Below are 23,366 nucleotides of genomic sequence, written 5' to 3' on the forward strand. Positions count from 1 at the left end.
CCCCCTACTGGGCACCTGGCCCGCAACTGAGGCATGTTCCTTGAGTGGGAATAGAACCAGCAACCCTTTGGTTCACAGGCTGGCACTTCATCCACTGAGTGACACCAGCCAGGATAATGCTCCTTTTTTATTACAAAATCTTTTATTACAAAACCATAAGCATGTAATTCTGTAACATAACAACATCACACTCAAGCACACTATATGACATTTTAAGTGAAATGTTCAAATTGCTGCCCATCTCGTGCAAGACATTCAAGTACCCTACCAACCACACTCAAGCAAGCCTCACTTCTGCTGGGCTCTGTATATTACAATATAATAATAATAGAAATAAAGCACACAATAGATGTATGCACTCGAATCATCCCAAAATCATCACCCCCGCAAATCTGTAGAAAAATTGTCTTCCACAAAACTGGTCCCTTGTGCCTAAAAGTTTGGGGACTGCTGACTTAAGGCTGTGTCAGTGTAACTTCAATTCGGTGCCAGTGGCAATAATGAGATTAGTCGTGATGTGTCATTGAGACCCACTAGCATGTTGTTCCCATATCACTTTTCAGCCTGCTGGGTTGTCAACATGATGTGTTTTCCAAATAAGCAGAGCTGATTTACCAAAGCTAGAAACAACACACTTAACTGTCAGGCTACCGGTCATGCACCAGAAAGCTGGCATGACAGTAAATTACAATTAATGTTTTCTTAATATTTCAATAAAATAGAGGAATCAGAAAGTTATTTTCAAGATTCTGAAAAAGAATAACTAATGTACCAAGTGAACAAACCAAAATAATTTGAAAATCAATGTATGAATATACAGCTATAAGAAGCAAACAAACAGTGGTGAGTAAAAAGACAATGCAAACAACATATAAAAAGACTCATATTTGCTTTGAAATTAAGAACAAACTGACAGTAGCCAGAAGGGAGGCGGGAGGGGATAACAGTGGGGGGGAGAAGGGGAGGGTTTTCAAGAATATGTATAAAGGACACAAGGACAATACCAAAAGTGGGTAGGACTAAGGGTGGGAAGTGGAGATGGCTGGGGTGGGGGGAGTGGTGGAGGGAAATGGAGACAACTGTACTTGAACAAAAATAAAAATTAGAAAAAAAGACTCATATTTGCACAGAGCCAAAAGATAGAAGCTCTAGTGTAACATTTATCATCATTTTGATAAATCATTTGACAATCTCCACACACTCACACTAACAAATTAGTAAGAGGACAGAGAATTGGCACTGAGTACCTGCTACTGTCAGGAATTCCACCAGTCATTTCACATGAGCCATTTTACTTAATTCTAACAACTCTAAGAAACAGAAGTTTTCCTTTCACAATGAGAAAAACTTCCTAAAAATGACACAGCAAATAAGTACAGGACCTGAACACTAAACTCAAGTATGCCTGACCCCAAAACTCTACCCTACTTCTAATATATTCTACTCCCACTTCCAAAGAAATATTGGGAGCATAATATTTATGTGGATATGCATCATTATAGTCCATGAATGGAACTCCAGGTCAGTCTTACCAGATTCAAGACCCAGGATCATCCTTTGTGTTTTTGATACATAAAGGTAATCAACTTTCCAGTTATATTAGGAAATTAAGAAGTGGTTGTGAAACAGGGTGGCATTCTATAAGAAATGGAATGAAAAATCAAAAGCATAGACTGAAGGGAAGTAAGAAAAGCAAAGCTCCAGAAAGTCACCTGAAGGTTACAGTAGGTACGAAGCTGACTGAGGCAGGAGCACATTTAGCAGTTGTGTGGTAAACAAAAGAACAGTCATTTGCTAGGAATATCTCATATTGGGAAACAGCACATGTGTCCATCAGTGAATGAGTGGATAAAACAACTATGGGACATTCACACAATGGAATACTGCTCAGCCATGAAAAAGACACTGTGGATGGACCTGGAGAACACTAGGCTAAGTCAAATAAGAAAGTCAGCAAAAGGTAAATACCATATGATTTCACTCATATGTGGAATCTAATGAACAAACTGAACGAATGAGAAAAATAGAGGCTCATAGATAGAGAACAGAACGACAGCTGAGGGGTTGGGTAGAGGTGGAGGAATTGAACAAAAAGGAAAACAAATTCATGGACATGGACAAGAGAGTGGTGATTGAGCAGGGTGGTATAGGGGACTAAATGGTAACGGAAATACATTAAAAAATAAAAATAATAAATTTAAAAAAGAAGAGAGAGAAAGGAGGAAAGGAGCTGCAACATACAATGTACAAATATAATTTCTGATGAAACAGAACCAAGAAGTTTGATTTATCATCACAATCTTGTGAATTAGACAAATGTGTTACTAAAGAAATATTTGGAACAAATTCCTAAAGGCAAAACTGCTGGGCCAAAGTACTTGTATATTTAAAAATGTAATAGCTCTCGCCAATTGCCTTTCAAAAAGGTTACCAAAATTTATTCTCCCACTCTCGGTATGGGAGTGCTTGTTTCTCACCTCATTTCCAGTAACTTGAAAAACCTCTCACACACTTGTATTATCTCTGGCTCCCTGTGTTACACAGTTCTATATGCCTAATCCTAGACCTGTTTTTTAATTACTTTATCTTCATAATATTTAAATATCTGATGAAGTTAGCCAAGCTCTGCATTTTTTTCTTATTTACAATTTTCTGGGCTATTCTTATATTACTTATTCTTCCAAATAAATCTTTAGAATCATGTAAAAAATAAAAAAGATACAATGCATAAAAACTGGCTCTTGGAGACAATTCTTCATTGATTTTTTTTGCATTTCTACTTGTCTTGTGAGCCTCTAACTACTGTATGTTCTGAACTATCTCTTTACTCTTCAGGTAGTTGCCTAGCCAAAGGGGGACCGAGAGGGTTTAAGCTGAATTCTGACTCAGCACCCAGATGCTCTTGTTGACTTGACTGACATGGTCCTAGATTAAAATGATAATGACCTCTTGGTTTAGTGGACTGCTCAGTCAGCACCCTTATGGTAGCCCATTTGGCTAAAGTGGGGAAGGGAATGGGTCTCTGTAAGTTTTAAAGAATGTCTATATTCTTATTAATGAGCCTGGATTGATGCCTCAAGTCAAGGGGAAAGGTCAATTTAGAAACTTAAGAAGAAAATCATCTGGATTTTTTAAGGTAAACTTGGATAATTTATAGGATTTGTTTAGCGGGTCAAGTCTGAGATCCTGGGAAAATTGCTGGGATCAGTACTCTAGGTTGGCCTCATCTACTTGGGTGGAGTCCTCCTGTTAATGGTCGCCTTCACTAACTACCATATGAGACAAACTGCAATTTTCTTCCCAGCCTCTGTAAGGTTAGTCAGAATGGTTGATGGAGTAGCATACTTCTTGTCAGAAGCCAAGACAGTAACCTAGAAAAGAGGGATGAATGTTGTTGGGAGAAAATGGTTCTTTCCGTGTCTTTCCTGTGTCTGCATGTCCTGTGAGGGAAGTACTAAGGACTAATTGCCTTTTTGTTCTGGACTGTCTTTTTGAGACTGTTTATATAGGAAAACAAAGGGCAGATTTGCTTACTGTTCAGCACCTACCCGGACTACTCCTCAGGCCTAGCAGCCTGGCAACCAGTGCAAAAAGGAAGCTCCATCTTCCTCTGCCATGAGTAATGTTGCTTCTTTCTCAGGCTCACCATCAAACTGGGGCAGACTAAACTTGTAGGGTAAAACTGCACACCCCTCATAGCTCTTGACACTGGTAAGTCAAGCCTTTCCCTATGTTGGTAATATATCTGGTTTAACCGAACTATTCTTTATATTTAATCTCTAACCTTTTAAAATAATGTGGTGAAATAAAGAGAATTTAAGGAAAAAATATGACGAAGAAGTATGAATTGGTAGTGACAAAATAATTGCAGGATGTAAAGTACAGCGTAGGGAATATAGTCAATAATACTGTAATAACTATGGATAGTGTAAGGTGTGTACTGAAAATATCGGTGGGAACACTTTGTAAAGTATATGATTATCTAACTATTATGCTACACATCTGAAACTAATACAAAATAATATTAAAAGTAGACTTTAATAGAAAAATAAAAATAAGAAAATATTATTAAAGGATATATACTAGATCATAGGTAGTTAATAAATTAAAATTCCTTAGGAAATGTAACAAAGTAAATAGAATTTTAGAGTTGGAAAGGACCTTTAAAACCTTTGCTCTGACCCCTGCATATTAGTAGGGGACATGCCCAAGGTGACTAAATACATAGAAATAAAAACAGTTGCATATTTCAGGGTTGATTCTGGGCTTCTTATAGCAATTGTTCCTTCAACAATCTCTCATAAGATGACTGTAATAATGGATTAAAATATATAAAGCTTGGATTTATGTCTGCAGCATATTGAACAAAAGAAAGGATTATTCAGTGAAGGAGGTAATTCCAGTTGCCCACCAACACCATCGCTCTTAAACTGATCAGAAAGAAATCAGAGGGAGTAAGTGACATCGGGATTGTCATTGCTGAAAATTTCCCATGTGGGAGGAGGTGACAACTTGCCCTAAATCAACTACCTTTGGTGGCCAGGAAAGAGGGAACCTGCTCTTTATTATGTGTCAGTCAGTACTCATATTTTCCTGTAGATATTTTTACTGGAGGATTTGGTATTATTTTACTGTAATAATATGTTATTCAGTGAAAAATATTTGTTTCCCCTACTAGTGAAGAAGAGATTTATTGAGCACCCACACTGCACCAACTACTTTTAATCCCTGGGGGAGTAGCCATACACACAACAGACAAGGTTGCTGTCCTTCCAGAGGTTACACTACAGGTAAAGACAAAATACTTCAGTTTAGTTTACTTTTAATAGTTTCCTCAGATGAAACAATTCTGCCCATAGAGACACTGCAATTATATAAAACTGCCTTTGAAACTTTCTCAGTAATTACTTCATAAAAATCTCTAGTTTCGTCTCATTGATATCTTTTCCATGGAGTATTAAGCATAATAACAATAAGGACACCAGCTACAAGTTAAATGGTACTGACTAGGGGCCAGTCATTGTTCAAAAACTGAACATATACAAATAAGATTTAATCATCACCACAACACTATGCAATAGGAAATGTTATGATCCCATTTCAGAGATGATGAAACCAGGACAGAGAAAGGTCAAGCGACACAAGGCCCAAACCCAAGCAGTCAGAATCCAGGGTCTGCATAGCTCCTACACTGTGCTGCACACATTTTTGGTCTGTTAAAACCAGTTGAATACGTCATTGGAATGAGTATAAATCTGATCCTATTAGAGAGCAATCATTTTTAAATTCCATTTTTTACATCAATGTGAGGTTTCTACCAAAAAATTTTAAATGCTTAAATAAAATGGAATTGAATTAAAGTAATTTCTGTGTAAATTTATGACTTAAGTATACATCTTATGCATATTATTTTTTAAAGTCTAATTTTCTAATAGCACTTGAAGTACATGTTATTGTATTTTTCTAGGTTGCTGAGTCTCTCAACATGAAATAAAATAGCTCTTTCATAAAAGTCCCAGAATGCCCATGTAGAACACTTTTAGGATAGAAAATTTTACTGTTAAGTTTTAAAATGCATAATTTAGAACTCTGCTGAAAACAATTCAAAATGTCTTTTGAAACAGGAGCACACTGTAAACAGAAGCACAGAAGGAGCTATTCTCAAATCGTTCATCTAATGGGAGGTATATAAATCACCTCACTGTCCAATGAGCTGATGGTAGGTTTTCCAAAACATAAATCTTCTCTCAGGCTAAACATAAATCTTTCTAGGGCCTTAAGCATCAACTCCACTATATTTCTACACAGAGTCAATAAAAATAGCTTTATAATACAGAAACTCCTTCTACTGTAAGCAACAAATTCATTTATATGTCTTTTGCCCACAAATTTTTAAAAAGGAATACTTTTAAAAAAAATTTCAGTTGCCATCCTCCTACTGGCTCATTCATACCCTAAACATCCTAGTATTGAGCTGGATCACCAGTTTCAGAAAGTTAATAAATTAAATCTGAATTATGAAACTTTTTAAAGCTAACAGTATTAATTCAAATTCAGGCAATTCATAGGCCATTTAATAACTCATATTTTAATATGTGAGAAATTTAAAATAATCTTAAATTGAATTGCTTGTTAATTACTCTGCTATAGTCCATATATAATGGACTATATACACATAAAATTGTTCCATATATACACATAAATATATATAGTACATATATGCTATAGAATGTAGATTTATTCTAGTCAGAACAGAAAGAGAAGTTAGGCTTCATGGGTCTTTAACAAGAACTTGAATATTTTATTCACTTAAAAAGAGATGGTTATGGTTCCTTAGAATTTTAGTAAAAAAATATTATTTAGCAGTTGAGTCTGTGAATTAAATATATTTAAAGTAATAAGTAAATTACAGCATAAAATTCTAGTAGAAATTTTCTCAGAAATAACTAAATGTTTTTGTGTAGATTCAGCATAACTGCAGTTGTACAGATACTTGTAGGCTATTTATATACTAATTGCAAACGATCAGCTTAAAAATGATCAATTTTAACCAACTGGTTGCTTCTTCTTAAACCAAATAAGTTCCGAGAAGGCAATGACAACTGTTTGTGTCCTGAGAACCTAGCACAGTATCTGGCACGTGGTTAGAATTCAAAATAACTGGGTAGATTAATAGAGGAGGAAGAGAGGGAAGGCACAATATCATCCACTGAACGGATCATTTCTATATCTTGTATGTGCGCATTTAGAAAAAGTATATTTCAAGGCTTCCCTTATATGACCACTATATGATCTCTTGTGCATTAGGGCCATCTGTTAATTTGAGTGTCATTTGATTTATAAATAAGCAGCTGAAATTTTCTCTGAGTTGCTTATGGTATTCAGGTAGTTTTCATGGGTGAAATCTGTCCTTCCTCTCTGTGCCTAATTGTTACTTAAGCTGGATTTATCTGGGCCCCAAGGAACTGGCATTTAAAGTCTCATTTAGTAAGCATGTCTAAGACACTTCTGCTGTTGACCGACTAAACCTTTGGCTTCTGTGTAGACATTTGGTGCCATCTGGATGAGTATTTAATAACTCCCCTAAGAGACAGGACCAGAGCAACGTGGCAGTTTCCCTGGGAACTAAAATTAGTGGACATATTATGTGAAGTCACACTCTTCCACCTTCCTCCACCTGTCTCTTCTGACTTGACATGCAAAAACCAAGAGAGAAAAGAGGGAAGGGAACATTAACTAATTGACTCATTTTAATAATGCCTTGCTTCTGAAGCTTCGGTTAGGGATTTTAGCAAAACTTTACTCTGAAAATAGCAGTCTATTTATTTGAGGAGAAGTTGGTTACAGTTAAGTAATGGTAAGGATACAAAACATACACACAATTTAAAGAAGTTATATGTAAGGACACACTACATCGACATTAAATTAAGATTTTAATGACAAATAAAGAAACAAAGAATTTGTACTTAGTATAGCTGCATATTTAAATTGCAAGGGTTTATAGCTATATTTAAATGTAAGGAAAAAAGCTAATATAAAATGCTATCATTCAAAAATACAAATAAGCCATAAAATATTTAGCCTTTTAAAAGATTTTAAAATTGTTTTTCTATTGCAATTATCCCCTGTTTTCCCCTTTGCCCTCCTGGGCCCATCCCAACCCCCACTCCCACAGTCAATCCCCACACTGTTGTCCATGTCCACGGGTCATTCATACATGTTCTTTGACTAGTCCTTTCCCATTTCTTCCACAATTATCCCCCTCCCCCCCACCTCTTTGGTCACTGTCAATCTGTTCCAGGTTTCTATGCCTCTAGTTCCATTTTTCTCATTAGTTTGTTTTGTTCATTAGGTTCCTCTTATAGGTGAGGTCATATGGTATTTGTCTATCACCGTCTGGCTTATTTTACTCAGCATAATATTTTTCAGTTTCATCCATGCTGTTGTAAAAGGTAGAAGTTCCTTTTTTCCTTTTTCATTCTAGTATTCCATTGTGCAAAAGTACCACAATTTTTCAATCCATGCATTCACTGATGGGAACTAGGCTGTTAACAGCACTCGGCTATTGTAAATTGTGCTGCTATGAACATGAGGGTGCATCATCAGTTCTTTTGAATTGGTGTTTCAGAATTCTTAGGGTATATTCCCAGGAGAAGAACTGCTGGGTCAAAAGGCAATTCCATTTTTAGTTTTTTGAGGCTATTCCATATGTCAAAGTCTTTATGATTTCAGAATATACTTTAACATAAATTTGCATTATAATCTTAGATACCCTGTATTTTACTCAAAGAAATTTGGATGTTTTTTATAAGTTTTCCTTATTCAGTGTTGGCTTTAGCTCACATAAATACAGTCATGTATCACATGGTGATGTTTTGAACCACATATACAACAGTAGTCCCATTGGGGTACAATATAAATTAAAAATTCCTGTTGCCTAGTGACATCATAGCCATTGTAACGTAGTGCAACATCTTACTCATCTGTTTGTGCTGATGCTGGTGTAAACAAACCCACTGCATTGCCAGTTGTATAAAGTGTGGCACATACAATTATGTACAGTGCATAATACTTGATAATGACAATAAATGACTATGTCACTGGTTTCTGTATTTACTATATCATATTTTTATGGTTATTTTAGAGTGTAGTCTCTCTACTTTAAAAAAAGTTTGCTGTAAAACAGCATGCCTTGTTATGCAGGCAGCAGCCTTATATATCTCATACTTAGTCTCTTAATTGTATCATTTTCTTTTGTGCTTGGTTTAATCTTGTGTTGTTTTATACAGTAACATGACATGTGGCTTGTAGCCTAGGAGTAACATACTACACAATGTAACCTAGGTGTGTAGTAGGCTACACCACCTAGGTTTGTGTAAGTGCACTCAGTGTGGTTCACACAATGATGAAATTGCCAAATGAGGACTTCCGCCAAGATGGAGGCATAGGTGAAAGCACTGAGCTTTCTTGCACAACCAAGTTTAAAAACAAGAAAGTTTGAGCAACAAAAAACACATCCAAACCACAGAAAATTGAACTACATGGAAGTCTGACAACAACGAACCCTTCAGCCAAATTGGTAAGCGGGGCAGAACCAGCAGCAGAGCAGGGTCAGGCAAAAAAGATCCACTGGACCTGGACCGATCTGGGCCCACAACTCAGGCATGCAGGCAGCCATGGGCGGATCCCAGGTGTGGAGTAGCAGTGGGCGGACCCACTGAGGGCACAAGGCAGTGGACCCACTGAGGGCTGATCGCCATCACACATTTGTGTGCAGATAAACTGGTGAAGAAGTGAGCAGTGAGATGGACTGTGCAGGCCCCAGTGGGGAGAAGTGGCAGAGAGAACCACCATCATCCCCCTCTGACCCCGCCCCCACATACAGTGCCACAAACCAGTGACCTGGGTGGCCCCGCCCTGGTGAACAACTAAGACTCCACTCCTCATATGTAACAGAGCAAAACATTATGGCTCAAGAACTCAAAGCCCCAGAGTTCATAACTATAAGTGATGAAGAAACATCCAAACTTTCAGATGCACAGTTCAAGACACTGGTGATCCGGATGCTCACAGAACTGGTTCATTTTAGTCACAAATTAGAGGAACATATGAAGGCTAAACTAATTGAAATGAAGGGAAATGCACAGGAAACCAATAGTAATGGAAAGGAAACTGGGACTCAAATCAAAGGAGTGGACCAGAAGGAGGAAAAAAATGACCAAACAGAAAAGGATGAAGATATAAGAATTCAAAAAAATGAGGAGAGGCTTAGGAACCTTCAGGACATCTTTAAATGTTCCAACATTCAAATTATAGGGGTACCAGAAGGGGAAGAGGAACAGGCACGAGTGGAACACTTATTTGAACAAATAATAAAGGAGAATTTCCCCAATCTGGTAAAGGAGATACACTTCCAGGAACTTCAGGAAGCTCAGAGAGTCCCAAAGAAGTTGGACCCAAGAAGGAACACACCAAAGCACATCATCATTACATTAGCCAAGATTAAAATGAAAGAGAGAATCCTAGAAGCAGCAAGAGATAAGGGGACAGTCACCAACAAAGGAGTTCCCATCAGACTGTCAGCTGATTTCTCAAAAGAGACCTTACAGGCAAGAAGGAGCTGGAAAGAAGTATTCCAAGTCATGAAATCCAATGACCTACATCCAAGATTGATCTACCCAGCAAAGCTTTCATTTAGAATGGAAGGACAGATAAAGTGCTTCTCAGATAAGATCAAATTCAAGGAGTTCATCATTACCAACCCCTTATTATATGAACTGTTAAAGGGACTTAGCTAAGAAAAAGAAGATAAAAAAGATGAACAGTGAAAGGACAGCAAATTCACAGTTATTAACAACCACACCTAAAACAAAAGCAAACTAAGAGGACAGCTAGATCAGGAGCAGAACCATAAAAATGAAGACCACATGGAGCATTAGCAACAGGGGAGTGGGAGGCGGAGAAGGGGGGAGAAGGTACAGAAAATAAGTAGGATAGACAGTAGGTAGAAAATAGATAGGGGGGAGGGCAAGAATAGTATGGGAAATATAGAATCTAAAGAACTTGAGACATGTGATCATAAACTAAAGGGGGAGAATGGTGGGGGGTGTGCAGGGTGGAGGGGAATGAAGGGGGGAAATAGAACAACTGTAATGGCATAATTAATAAAATATATTTAAAAAAAAGAAATTGCCAGATGACCCATTTTTCAGAACATATTCCCATCAGCAGTGCATGAGTTTGTAAATCTGCTTTGTAAATTATGAATATCAACAGAAGAACATTTTTAATTCATTAGTTATTCACTTTTCCCCAGCTTTATTGGGATAAAATTAACATATAATATTGTGTAAGATTTAAGGTATATAAGTTGTTGATTTTATACATGTATGTATAGTGAAACAATTCCCACAATCAGATTAGTTAACATCTCCATCACCTCACATAAATACCTGTTTATGTGTGTAGTGCTATCATTTAAGATCTAGTCTGTAAGCAACTTTCAAATATGTAATATGGTGTTGTTGACCATGTCACCATGCTGGACATTAAATCCCTGAACTTATTCATCTTGTAACCAGAAATTTGTGCCCTTGAAAAATAGCTTTCTATTTCTGTTGCTCCCACCATTCTCTGTTTCTATAGAATTGGCTTTTTCTTAGTTCTGCATGTAGGTAAGAATACTTTAGTATTGTCTTCCTGACTTATTTTACTTACTGTAATGCCCTTAGTATAAACATGGTGTTGCAAATGACAAGATTTCCTAGTTTTCTATGCAGCAGAGAGAAAGAAGGAGCTCCTACCCTTTGCAACAGCATGGATGGAACTGGAAAGCATTATGCTGAGTGAAATAGGCCAGGTGTTGAAAGACAAATACCATATGATCTCACCTTTAACAGGAAGCTAAACAACAAAACAAACAAGCAAGCAGAATAAAAACAAAGACACTGAAATAGAGAACAAGGGGACAGTGACCAGAGGGGAGAGGGAAGGGAATTTAAAGGGAAAAAGGGGGAGGGATTTGGAGGAACAAGTATGAAGGACACAGGGACAAGAACTAAGGGGGTTAGAAGTGGGAGGGAGGTGGGGAGCATGGGGCAGGGTGGGCTGGGATGGGAGAAATAGACAGAAAACTGTACTTGAAAAATAAGTAAATAAAAATAAAAAAGATTTCCTAGTTTTTATGGCTGAATGTATATATAGGATATGACATATACATATGACATGATATATATTTATATGAGATATGATATATATATATATAAAAACATACTGTTTTTCCATGTATTTGTCAATGGTCACTTAGGCTGTTTCAATGTCATGACTATTGTGAATAATGCTGGAATGAGCAGGGAAATACAGATTATCTCTTTGAGACACTGATTGCACTTCTTTTAGCTATGTCCTCAGAAGTGGGATTGCTAGATCATATGGTAGTTGTATTTTTTGCTTTCTGAGGAGTAACCTCTACACTGTTTTTCATGGTGGCTGCACAAATTTATATTCCCATTGACCGTGCACAAGGGTTCCCTTTTACTCCATGTCCTCACCAACATATTTTCTCTTGTGTTTTTGATGATAGCCATTCTAAAAGTTGTGAGGTAATATCCCATTGTGGTTTCAACTTGCATTTCCCTGATAAGCAGGGATGTTGAGAACTTTTTCACACACCTGTTGGCATTTTATGTCATTTTTTTGGAATAAGATTGTCTACGTAATTATTTATGCTTTTTTGGCTATTGAGTTGTATGAGCTCCTTAAATATTTTGGATGTTAACCACTTATCAGATATATGGTTTACAAATATTTTCTACTTCATAATTTGCCTTTTCATTTTGTTGCTTGTTTCTTTCATTGTGCAGAAACTTAAGAGTTTAGTAGAGTCCTACTTAGTTTAGCTTCTATTGCTTGTGCTTATGGTATCATAGTGAAAACAATAATTGCCAAAACCAATGTCAAGTAGATTTTCCCTACGTTTTCTTACAGGAATTTTATGGTATCAATTCTTATATTTAATTCTTTAATTCATTTTGAGTTAATTTTTGCGAGTGCTGTAAGAGAGGAGTCTGATTCATTCTTTGGCATGTGACTATCCAACTTTCCCAAAGCCATTTTTCTGAGAGATCATCTTTTCTCTTTATCCAGGGAGTACTCTTGACTCCCTTGTCAAATACTAGTTGACTGTAAATGCATGGGTTTATTTCTGGGCTCCCAATTCTGCTCCAATGGTCTACATTATATTTTATGAGAGTATCATATTGTTTTGATAAATATAGCTTTGTAATATAGGAATCGGAAAATAGAATGCCTCCAGCTTTGTGTTTTTTTTTTTTCAGAATTGCTTTGGCTATTCAGAATCTTTTGTAGTTCTACATAAACTTTTGGTTGTTTTTCTGCAAAGCCTGTCTCTCACTGTCCTCTGGTGCACACAGGGGTAAAGGTAGGGGTGTATGCATGAGGAGAGTATGCATGATAGCTTTAGGGATGCCTACGGACCAGACGGGGGATGATCTGCAGGTGAGACATCCCCAGTGGCTCCTGGGTGACCTTCCAGATGGAATCTGCAAAATGGCTAGTGGGATCCATGTTCTTTGCTGCCCTCTGAGAGCTCTGGCCACTATTCACCCACCTACTTCCCACAGCTGTTAACTAACATTACTGGGGTAATAATTTTGCAATCTATACATGCATAAATGTACTACATAGTAAATCTTAAACTTATGCAGTGTTATATGTCAATTATATTTCAATAAAGCTCAAAAATGAAATGAAATAGGAAGAGGAATACTTCTTTAAATAAAATTACATGCACATCTCAAAACACAAGCTTCAGTTTTAGAGTCAAACAGGTATCTGAATTCTAGTTTGTCACCATCATCTCTAGAGCCTTGGGCAAGTTACATAAATTTTCTAGTCTTCAGTTCCCTCACCTGTAATGTGGTAATAATCACTTTCTAGCTTACGAAGTTGTTTACATAAGTGGTTTAGATAACATATAGTAAGCACTCAATAGATGTTTGCCATTTATTATTGTATTATTATTATTATCATTATTACTTAGGATATGACAAGATGTGTTGTTTTTTAAAAACCGTTATTAGTGTGATATATAAAAAAGGATGAAGATCAATTGGTTAGCTTAAGTCAGTTTTAAAAACCTCACTTCCTCAGAAAGTTAATTCTATATTTATTATAAGAAATTATATGAGCTTACTATGTTTAAGCAATAGTTAATTTACAACTAAATTAATTAGTGAACTGGCTGAAAATACATCAAAGTGATCTGATTAATTTTTAAAATTTTCATCCAGCTGTGTTTGTTGAAAATATGCCTAGTAAGAAACTCAGCCTTTTACCTTAATCTCTTGTCTTCTTGTTTCTGAGCTAGATAGTAAAGTGTCTCCCTCCCTCCCTCTCTGCCTTTGCTTCCTCCCTCCCTTCCTTCCTCCCTCCCTCCCTTTCTTCCTTCCTTCCTCTCCCCTCTTCCTCCTCCTTCTTCCTTTTAGCTTTTTTTTGAAGCAGTCACATTGGAGTTCATTCCATATTGAAATACTATCAAATGGATTCCACTGTGGAATTTTAAAAGGGATCTTATTTCTTCAAATAATAAGAGAGTTTAAGTGCCCACTACATTTGCAAACTCCAGCACCGTTTTGGTCATTTTTCTCAGTAAGAGGTTTCCCGTACTTTTGGAGAGTGAAGTAAGGTGGTAGTGGTCACTGGCAGTAAGAAAACTGCAAGATGACAGGAAAGGAAAAGGTGCAGTAAAAATTAAGAGCTGTTGCACTTGAATTCAATTAATGAGCCTATTTCTAGGCCTCTGATCTATGTTACATACCATTTTCTCACCTTTCTTACTCCTTCTACAATTGACTTCTCTTACTTTTTTAGCCATCTTCTCCACTGAGACCCAATTATATACAGTCAGTTATAAGAAGTATAAATAAAAAGCAAAGTAACATTTAATTACAATACATAGTTTTATATATTGGATTTTTGAAAAGAAATGTTGTTACATGATTTTTTAAATTTAAAATAATAGCCAAAGCATGGTAATCCACAGGGACATGAACATATCAGTGATAAACACAATCCTTCACAAAGATGTTCTGTATCAAATAGATTGCTCTGCATCAGTAAACTCAACATTTCAGTGTTTAATTACTACTTCTCTCAACTTCTTTATTTTATTTCATTTTATTTATTTAGTTATCTTTCAAGTACAGTTTTTGTCTATTTCTTCCATCCCAGCCCCCCTCCCATCTCCACCCCCCCCAGCTCTCGTCCCTGCATCCTTCACATTTGTTCCTCCAAATCCCTCCCCCCTTCCCCCTTAAATTCCCTTCCCTCTCCCCTCTGGTCACTGTCCCCTTGTTCTCTATTTCAGTGTCTTTGTTTTTATTCTGCTTGCTTGTTCGTTTTGTTCTTTAGCTTCCTGTTAAAGGTGAGATCATATGGTATTTGTCTTTCAACACCTGGCCTATTTCACTCAGCATAATGCTTTCCAGTTCCATCCATGTTGTTGCAAAGGGTAGTAGCTCCTTCTTTCTCTCTGCTTCATAGAATTCCATTGTGTATATGTACCACGATTTTTTGACCCATTCATTTACTGTCGGGCATCTAGGTTGCTTCCAACTCTTGTCTATTGTAAATTGTGCTGCTATGAACATTGTGGTGCATGGGTTCTTTGAAATTGATGTTTTAGGATTCTTAGGATATAATCCTAGAAACAGTATGGAATTTTCTCAGAAAAATAAAAAATTCTCTCAACTTCTTATTAAGCAAAATACAAATAAAAGTAAAATAAATATAGTATGTATGTTTTAGAGGTAAAAAGGTGTTCAACTTTCTTTCCTTATTTATTCAGGGCAGTGCGAGTCTGTAGGCTTAGTCTCTGGAATTCTATGTCCTGGACTTGCCTGCAGTGTCCTGATCAGGGCCTGTTGATGGACTTCCAGTGGGCTGTAAACGTGGAGATCATCCTCTATAATCAAGTAATCAGGAACCAAATCATAGGTTCCTGCATTTCCTGGAAATGCTTCTGAAAGTAATCGGAATGGGATTTTAAAATGTTTGCTCAAACTCTGAAAGAAGAAGCTATGAGAGAAGAATTTGACACACTTTCAGAGCATTAGCTCTCATACTTGGTTGCACGTTGGAAGGGTTTGGGAAAATTTTAAGACGACCAGATTCTGACTTTTTGGCATAGGGTTCAGCCTGGGGATTGGAGTTTTTAAAGCACTCAAGTGATTCTAATGTGCGGCACAGGTGGAGAAGCACTGATCTGTGGAATGAAGTGGAGAGTCTACAGTACACCTGGGGCTGGGTGCTCAGCCCCTGTGACTCAAAGTGGGGTCTGAGGACCAGCAGCATCTGCATCCTCAAGTTACAAATGTAGACTCTCAAGCTCCCACCTCAGACTTACAGAATAAAATATGCATTTGAACACGACCCCTGAAGGTTTCAATGCACATTAAATTTTGAGATGCGTTAAGGCACCTGAGCCCACAGGAGTCCTTGAATGGCTAGGTTAAGGGTATAATTAAAGGTACCTTCCTAGGCCTAATCTCCTCCACTTAACCAAGTAGGCTTCACTCTTAATTTAGTTTCACTACAATGCCTCCCTAATGGAAAGATATTTCTTTATTACTGTACATTAGGTTGAATTTGAGATGAAAGCCAGACTTCTTCAAAAAGCTAAAGGAGTCTTCCAAGTGGGAAAAAAGCTGTTCCATTAGAGTGCCCATAAACAGTGCCTTTCAATCCCAGCTGCATATTTGGAACTACCTGGAGAGGTTTTTAAATGTACTGGTTCCACATCATATCTACTGAAGTATAATTTCTGGGTGTGGAGACACACGTTGCTATGTTTTAAAGCTCTCCAGTGAAGCTTAGTGTGCAGCCAGCTTTGAGAACCACTGCGGATGAACTCTAAGGTTATTGACTCCTAAATATCAGTGGCTCATTGATTCCAAATATAATGAGGTCAGTTATCTTGGCTTCCTTGAAGACTGGCATCAATAACTTCATTAAAACATTTCAAACAGCATTTATAAGGTCAATTAAATGTTTAATGGGTGGTAATTTGATATTAATTTAAGTTTACCCCTATTTCACTGTTAACAGTTGATTATCTACATTAATAAAATAATGACAAGTATATAGTCATACCCAAATATTAATATATAATGAAACTATATATGAAATAATATTAATACTTTATGAAATGAAACATTTCATTTCATTGTGGGTTTTTCTTTTGCCTTGACATAGCTTCTGAGAAGTATAAAAATTAGCTGTACTGTCTCAGTATTTGTCAGCTGAAAAGTGCAGGCACGTATAGGGCGCTGCATGGCAAGAGGACTCAGCTGTCATGGAAAATCCATAAAACAGATACAGTCTGATACAATTTTCGGGCTCCAGGGCCAACATTGCATATCAGGTGAAATGATTCACATATTTTGCATTTTCATCCTAGTCACAAGTTGAAAGCGACTAGGAAATCAGATAACTAAATGAAGTGGCTGAGCATATAACTTAGTTGAAGAAAAACAAGTGTGTGACTTAAGTAAAATGAGCCAGCTTAACCCCAAATCGCTGCCAAATAATTTTAAAAATAAACTCCACATAGTATAAAAATGAAATAGCATGCAGTTAAAACCTCCTCTAAATAAAGAGTTTTTGTTTCCATCTTGAAAACAAATCTTCAAGCATGGAATTCCATTGCAAACTGAATTTGGTTATTCCCTATTAAGTCATCTGTTTGGTTCTTTATAATTTCCATTTATCAATAAATCTATGTCCTTTAATTAAGCATGGTAAAGATGAACTGTGTAAGTCATTACTGTTCAGAATGACATTTTTAAAATAAAGATCTTCTTTATTTATCTTTAGAGGGGAAGGGAAGGAGAGAGGGAGAGAAATATCAATGTGTGGTTGCCTCTTGTGAGTCCCCTGCTGGGAACTGGCCTGCAACCCAGGTACATGCCCTGACTGGGAACTGAACTGCAATCTTTTGGTTCACAGGCCCACACTCAGTCCATTGAGCTACACCAGCCAGGGCAGAATGACATTTTTAAACATGAAGATACATGTGAATATTGTCCAAACCATGCAGTCTTTGAGACTCTGGTGCTGCCCTGTTGGGAAAGGCCCTGTGCAGTGTTAGAAGACTTCTTTAAAGATGACCTTCTAGAATCAAGAAAGGTCTTTGAGAACTGATCATTTCAATGTATAATTTATATCATTAGGTAATACCAACATTAAATCTTAGAGACCTCAGGCTACAAATGATCTTATTTTAAAAACTTCTTTTCCATTAGGCTAGCGTCATTTTTAAACCAAATCTTTAACTTAAATGAGAATTCTTAATGGCTTATGAACAAAATCTATAACAGTAAATTGTATCTAAACATAAGAGCATTACACATTTATGATTAAATGCTTAATAAATGATGAACTGTTTAAATGAGAATAACCCCATTATGTGCACATTATAAGCTTTTCTCATAAATCTGTCACTAAAATATCACCATTTTATCACTTGCAAAGCTTAGGGGCAAGTCATCTAGAAAAAAACAATAGTCTTGGACAGGTTTGTAACAATCCATTTAAATAGGTAGCTGTTTTTAGCACTGGATGATTATGTTTTTTGTCGTTGTAGTTGTTCTTTTACAGTTTTTAGATTAAAGAGAATTGTCTCTGCTTCCATTAATTTTAACTTTAAATGTTAAGTATAGATAATCAAACACTTAAGGGTCAAAATTATGTATCATATGGAAGGTGGAGAAAAATTTTCAGGATAGGTACCACTTCCAGACTTTTCTGCTAACTACCTATATATCCTCAGGTTACACCTTGTGTTTAATATTTGCAGGTTTGACCAGATCCACCCTGAGGTCATTATCAAGCCTCAAAACACCCTGTAGCTTAAATTCTGGTTTAGTCATGTTATAGTGTAAACAGTAAATAGGATCCCGTATCTCAATCTTGAATTTTGATCTCAAGAACACTTACAGTTAAGGCTGGGGCTCCCGGAGGTCCTGTATCTCCCTAAAACATATCAGAGAAAAGTTGCAATTACCAATAGTCTCTTTTCACACATGATAGTTATAACTTTTCTGAATGGATAGAAGAAATATCTAGATCTATCCTGAATAACAGAAGAAGTTTATCTTGATAAAATTCTGTGCATAATGTGAAGTATATCATAAGCTTTTAGCTCTCATGATATAAATATCACCTGGTGCACCCCCATGCTTTTTTGTAGTGCTTGTTTGAAAAGCTAAAATAATCTAATTTCTATTCTTTTGTCTACTGATCCAAAATTAGAAAGACTATCTCTTCGAATATGATTACTTGCCAGTGGAGCAGCTGGGAAGTGTCACGACGACACATCATTTTTCTGACAAAGTTAGTATAAGGATCAGCAGAAATAGTAAGTGGATGTCCCCACTTCATGCCTCCCAGCTGCAAGAAGTGGTCTCGTTGCCTCTTCGAATGCTCTGCTGAATTCGCATTGCACTTGCCATCAATGGGAAGAGGATTTGCCTACATTTTGTCTTTTTAAATACTAAAATTTCTTCGCTGATGTATGTGAATTCAAATTACCAGGTGGATGTTTTGACAAACTATTCAAAATCTTTAGAAAACAGTTCATCTAAAACCTTACTATTTTCTGATTTATAAATATGTCATCTATATGCCTTATTGTGTCAGCACCCCCCTGTAATTCAGAAGAACTCAGTTATTAAAACCAAGCATCACTGCTAGGATCCTTGTTGAAGTGGACAGTGTGGAGACCATATGCTCTGAGACATGAGGCAGTGGGACCTTGTATTCTCACGCCGAGAGTATCTCCATACCTTTCTCTTTTCTCCTCTAATGTAGTCACTTGAAAAGTTAAGACTTAGCATTATGTAATCATATTTGGGGGAAAAACTGAAAAGAAATAACCAATCATTGTTAAGAAACATGGCTGTAGCTTAAATCACTTAAGTCTCTCACTAAGGACCAATTTACAAGATCAGCTTTAATACAGGGGTAAATATTGAAGATAGACATGGATTTCTAAATGCGCTAGTGGCAGAGAACAAAATAGAGTGCAGAACACCCACACATACAATTCTCATCAAACTGAGGTCGTCCAATGACCTTGAGCCAAACAACTCTTGCTTTACTATTTCTTAATTCTCTTTTCAAGGTGAATTGCCAATATGCCATTATAAAATGTCATACAAGAAAAGGTGGCAGGAAATGGAGCATTTAGAGTAAGACTGAGACACAAAATTAGTTTCCTTTTCCCCAAAGGCCACCTGCTTCACCATTAAAGTAGCAGCTGAGTGCTACTGGCAAACTGCCCTGACACAGGACACAGTTGCTAATTTGGTGATGGAATACCTAATGCTGTTAAGCAAGGGAGAGAAAAGGGAAATCTTATAAACACAAACTAATGTTGGGTACCAATTGTGCAGTTAGTCTCTTCAAACTAATTAAATGAACCAAAAAGGATTTTCTTGTTCAGATGCTTTTAACACAACAGCCTTTGGTTAATTCTAAAAAAATTAACTTTTGGCAGTTAACAGTACCAGTGAAAAGTCACTGCACAGGTTATCAGGGTGTTCTTAAGAAAAGATCGGCACATTTCTTGGTGAATGTGATACCTTTTCTCCTTTGGGGCCAGGTGGACCACGGGGACCCACGTCACCTTTCAAACCCTGTACAAAAAAATAAAACCAATGTGATTTCTATACACAGTGCACAGAGAGCTTTAATTTCTAACAAGTCATTAGTCATGAAATAAATCATCATTTACTGAACTCCGAAATCTCATTCTTCAGTGTGTAGTACAGAGAAAAATAGAGACAACTGGCAGTGAAATGACAAGCAACATCTGCGCTGTGGTGGGTACAGATACATTAAATCAGTGTGAGTCCGCAATACTGCATATTTGTGCAACTTTGCTTCCTGCTAAAATTATATTAATTCACCATCTGGGAGAACATCATTTAGGCCTATATGAGCTTTTAAGTATCCACTTTGGATTAAATTTTTAGATGTTGAAAATACCTCTGATTTAGCATTGATTTGGCTTTTCTAAAGCTTGCCCCCCAAAATTCAAGATTTAAATAAAAAACATTTTTCTGTCTCCATCAAGAAATCTAACCAGGAGGGAATGAAATGAAAGGTGTACTCTTTTGCTATCACAAAGTTCGAGCTAAAATGTAATCTCTTATCTGTTATAAAGTATGTTCTAGTTCTCCAATTCCTATCTCTCTTTTTTTAAACTGGATCTATAGAGCTATCAAATGAAATATATGACATAGCATATCAGATAAATACATTCAATAGTCCTCTAGACTTTTGGGTGTTTTAGTGGGTATCTGGTGGATCTGACTCAGAAGTGGCCACTTTCAGAATACCAAAACAGCCCTGGCTACAATGGCTCAGTGGACTGAGTGCTGGCCTGTGAACCTGAAGGTCACGTGTTTGATTCCCAGTCAGGGCACATGGCTGAGTTGTGGGCCAGGTCCCCAGTCAGGGGTGTGTGAGAGGCATACGACTGATGTATCTCTGGCACATTGAGGCTTCTCTCCCTCTCTTTCTCCTTCCCTTCCCCAATCTCTAAAAATTAATTAAGTAAGTAAGATAAAATAAAAAGAATACCACAACAGATTTCACTGGAGGAGATCAGTTCCACAGCCAAATGTGCTCACAATGTAAACAGAAAGAGCTAGACAGACACATCCTGACCCTTTGGTAAATAGGTAAAAGCATCTTTCCTTATAAAGTACATTGCATGAGGGAAGAACAATAATGAAAAAAAGAAATATTCTGAAGCCAGAGAATGCATGGTTAAACCTTACTGCTCCTGCCTGAAAGGTCCAACTACCACTGCTCTGACATTTTTATAGTAAATAAACAATGCCAAATGCCATCATCCATAGCCAACTCAATATAAAAGTCAATGACTAATTTAAAGGGACAAAAGAAAACTGAGTACTTAAAATCTTGTGCCAGAGAGTATGTGAAAACTGTAATCTTGCACTTTAATAAAAAACATTAATGGATGAAAACAGCATCTAAGTGGCAAAAATTTTTGTAGCTGCATAAACACCTTTGTGGATAAAATTTATGGTTGTTCTGTCATTACCTTGGAGCAGTTATAGAACATGGATGAGTGAAAAATGAAATCACATTTGAGATGTGATATTCTCTTAGTATTTGAATTATGTATTTGTCCCAAATCAAGCAATATGTACTGTATTTATACACGCCTCTGGAGTAAAACTTGGCACCTATGTATTCTGAACATTTGAGGAAACAAAACTGCCAGGTCTTTGAATAGACTTTATTCTTTTTTTCTTTAAAAAATTTTTAAAAATTATTTTAATTGTTGTTCAAGTACAGTATTCTTTTACTCCCATCCCAGCCCACCCCCCAGTGCCCCCCACCTCCCTCCCATTTCCAACCCCCTTAATTTTTGTCCATGTGTCCTTTATACTTGTTCCTTTAAAATCTTCCCCTTTTCCCCTGAAATTCCCTCCCCTCTCCCCTCTGGTCACTGTCAGCCTGTTCTCTATTTCAGTGTTTTTGGTTATATTTTGCTTGATTTTTTGTTTTGTTGTTTAGGTTCCTGTTAAAGGTGATTATCGGATGGTATTTGTCTTTTACCCCCTGGCTTATTTCACTCAGCCTAATGCGTTCCAGTTCCATCCAGGCTGTTGCAAAGGGTAGGAGTTCCTTTTTTCTTTCTGCTGCATAGAATTCCATTGTGTAAATGTACCATAGTTTTTCGATCCATTCATTTACTGATGGGCACCTAGGTTGCTTCCAGCTCTTGGCTATTGTAAATTGTGCTGCTATGAACATTGGGGTGCATAGGTTCTTTTGGATTGGTGTTTCAGAGTTCTTAGGGTATAATCCTAGCAGTGGAATTGCTGGGTCAAAGGGCAGATCCATTTTTAGTTTTCTTAGAAAATTCCATACTGTTTTCCATAGTGGTTGTACCAGTCTGCAATCCCACCAACAGTGAACTAGGGTTCCCTTTTCTCCACAACCTCTCCAACACTTGTTGTTTGTTGCTTTGTTTATAATGGCCATTCTGACTGGTGTGAAGTGGTATCTCATTGTGGTTTTAATTTGCATCTCTCTGATAGCTAGTGATATTGAGCATCTTTTCATGTGTCTCTGGATCCTCTGCATATCCTCCTTGCAGAAGTGTCTGTTCAAGTCCTTTGCCCACTGTTTAATTAGGTTGCTTGTCTTCTTAGAGTGGAGTCATGTAAATTCTTTGTACATTTTGGAGATTAAACCCTTGTTTGAGGTATCATTGGCAAATATGTTTTTCCATACAGTTGGTTCTCTTTTTATTTTAATATTGCTTTCTTTAGCCATGCAGAAGCTTTTTATTTTGATGAGATCCCATTTGTTTATTCTCTCCTTTATGTCCCTTGCTCTAGGGGACGTATCAGTGAAAATGTTGCTGCGTGAAATATCTGAGATTTTCCTGCCTATGTTCTCCTCTAGGACTTTAATGGTGTCATGGCTTATATTCATGGCTCTTTGTTCTGCTCTACTGGTCTGTGTGCCAGTTTTTATGCCAGTACCAGGCTGTTTTGATTACAGTGGCCTTGTAATATAGTTTGGTATCAGGTATTGTGATCCCTCCTATTTTGCTCTTCTTTCTCAAAATTACAGAGTAGACTTTATTCTTAATTCACTTCATTCATCCATTTAGTCAATAAACATTTGTTGTACCCAGTGTGTAGTCACTTCCTAGCCTTCAGACTTCTGCTGTCCAGTGCAGGAGACATCTAGCTTTGGAATCCTTGACATGTGACTAATCTGAATTGAGATGTGCTATG

At 37.0% G+C, this 23,366-nt stretch overlaps 1 protein-coding gene across 1 annotated transcript in view; it reads right to left on the reverse strand.

The window, feature by feature from the left end:
• The window catches only part of COL19A1 (collagen type XIX alpha 1 chain), a 348,702-nt gene that overhangs the window by 161,609 nt on the left and 163,727 nt on the right, over window positions 1–23,366 (reverse strand). The window contains exons 13-14 of the mRNA XM_053665015.1: window positions 20,163–20,216; window positions 18,517–18,552 (exon numbers count right to left, since the gene is read on the reverse strand). Coding sequence (XP_053520990.1) covers window positions 18,517–18,552; window positions 20,163–20,216 — 90 coding nt within the window. The remainder of the gene's footprint in view (window positions 1–18,516; window positions 18,553–20,162; window positions 20,217–23,366) is intronic.

The sequence above is a fragment of the Artibeus jamaicensis genome, unplaced genomic scaffold (genome assembly GCF_021234435.1).
Source record: "Artibeus jamaicensis isolate MK-2021 breed Jamaican fruit bat unplaced genomic scaffold, CSHL_Jam_final contig_388, whole genome shotgun sequence".
NCBI classification, from domain to species: Eukaryota; Metazoa; Chordata; class Mammalia; order Chiroptera; family Phyllostomidae; genus Artibeus; species Artibeus jamaicensis.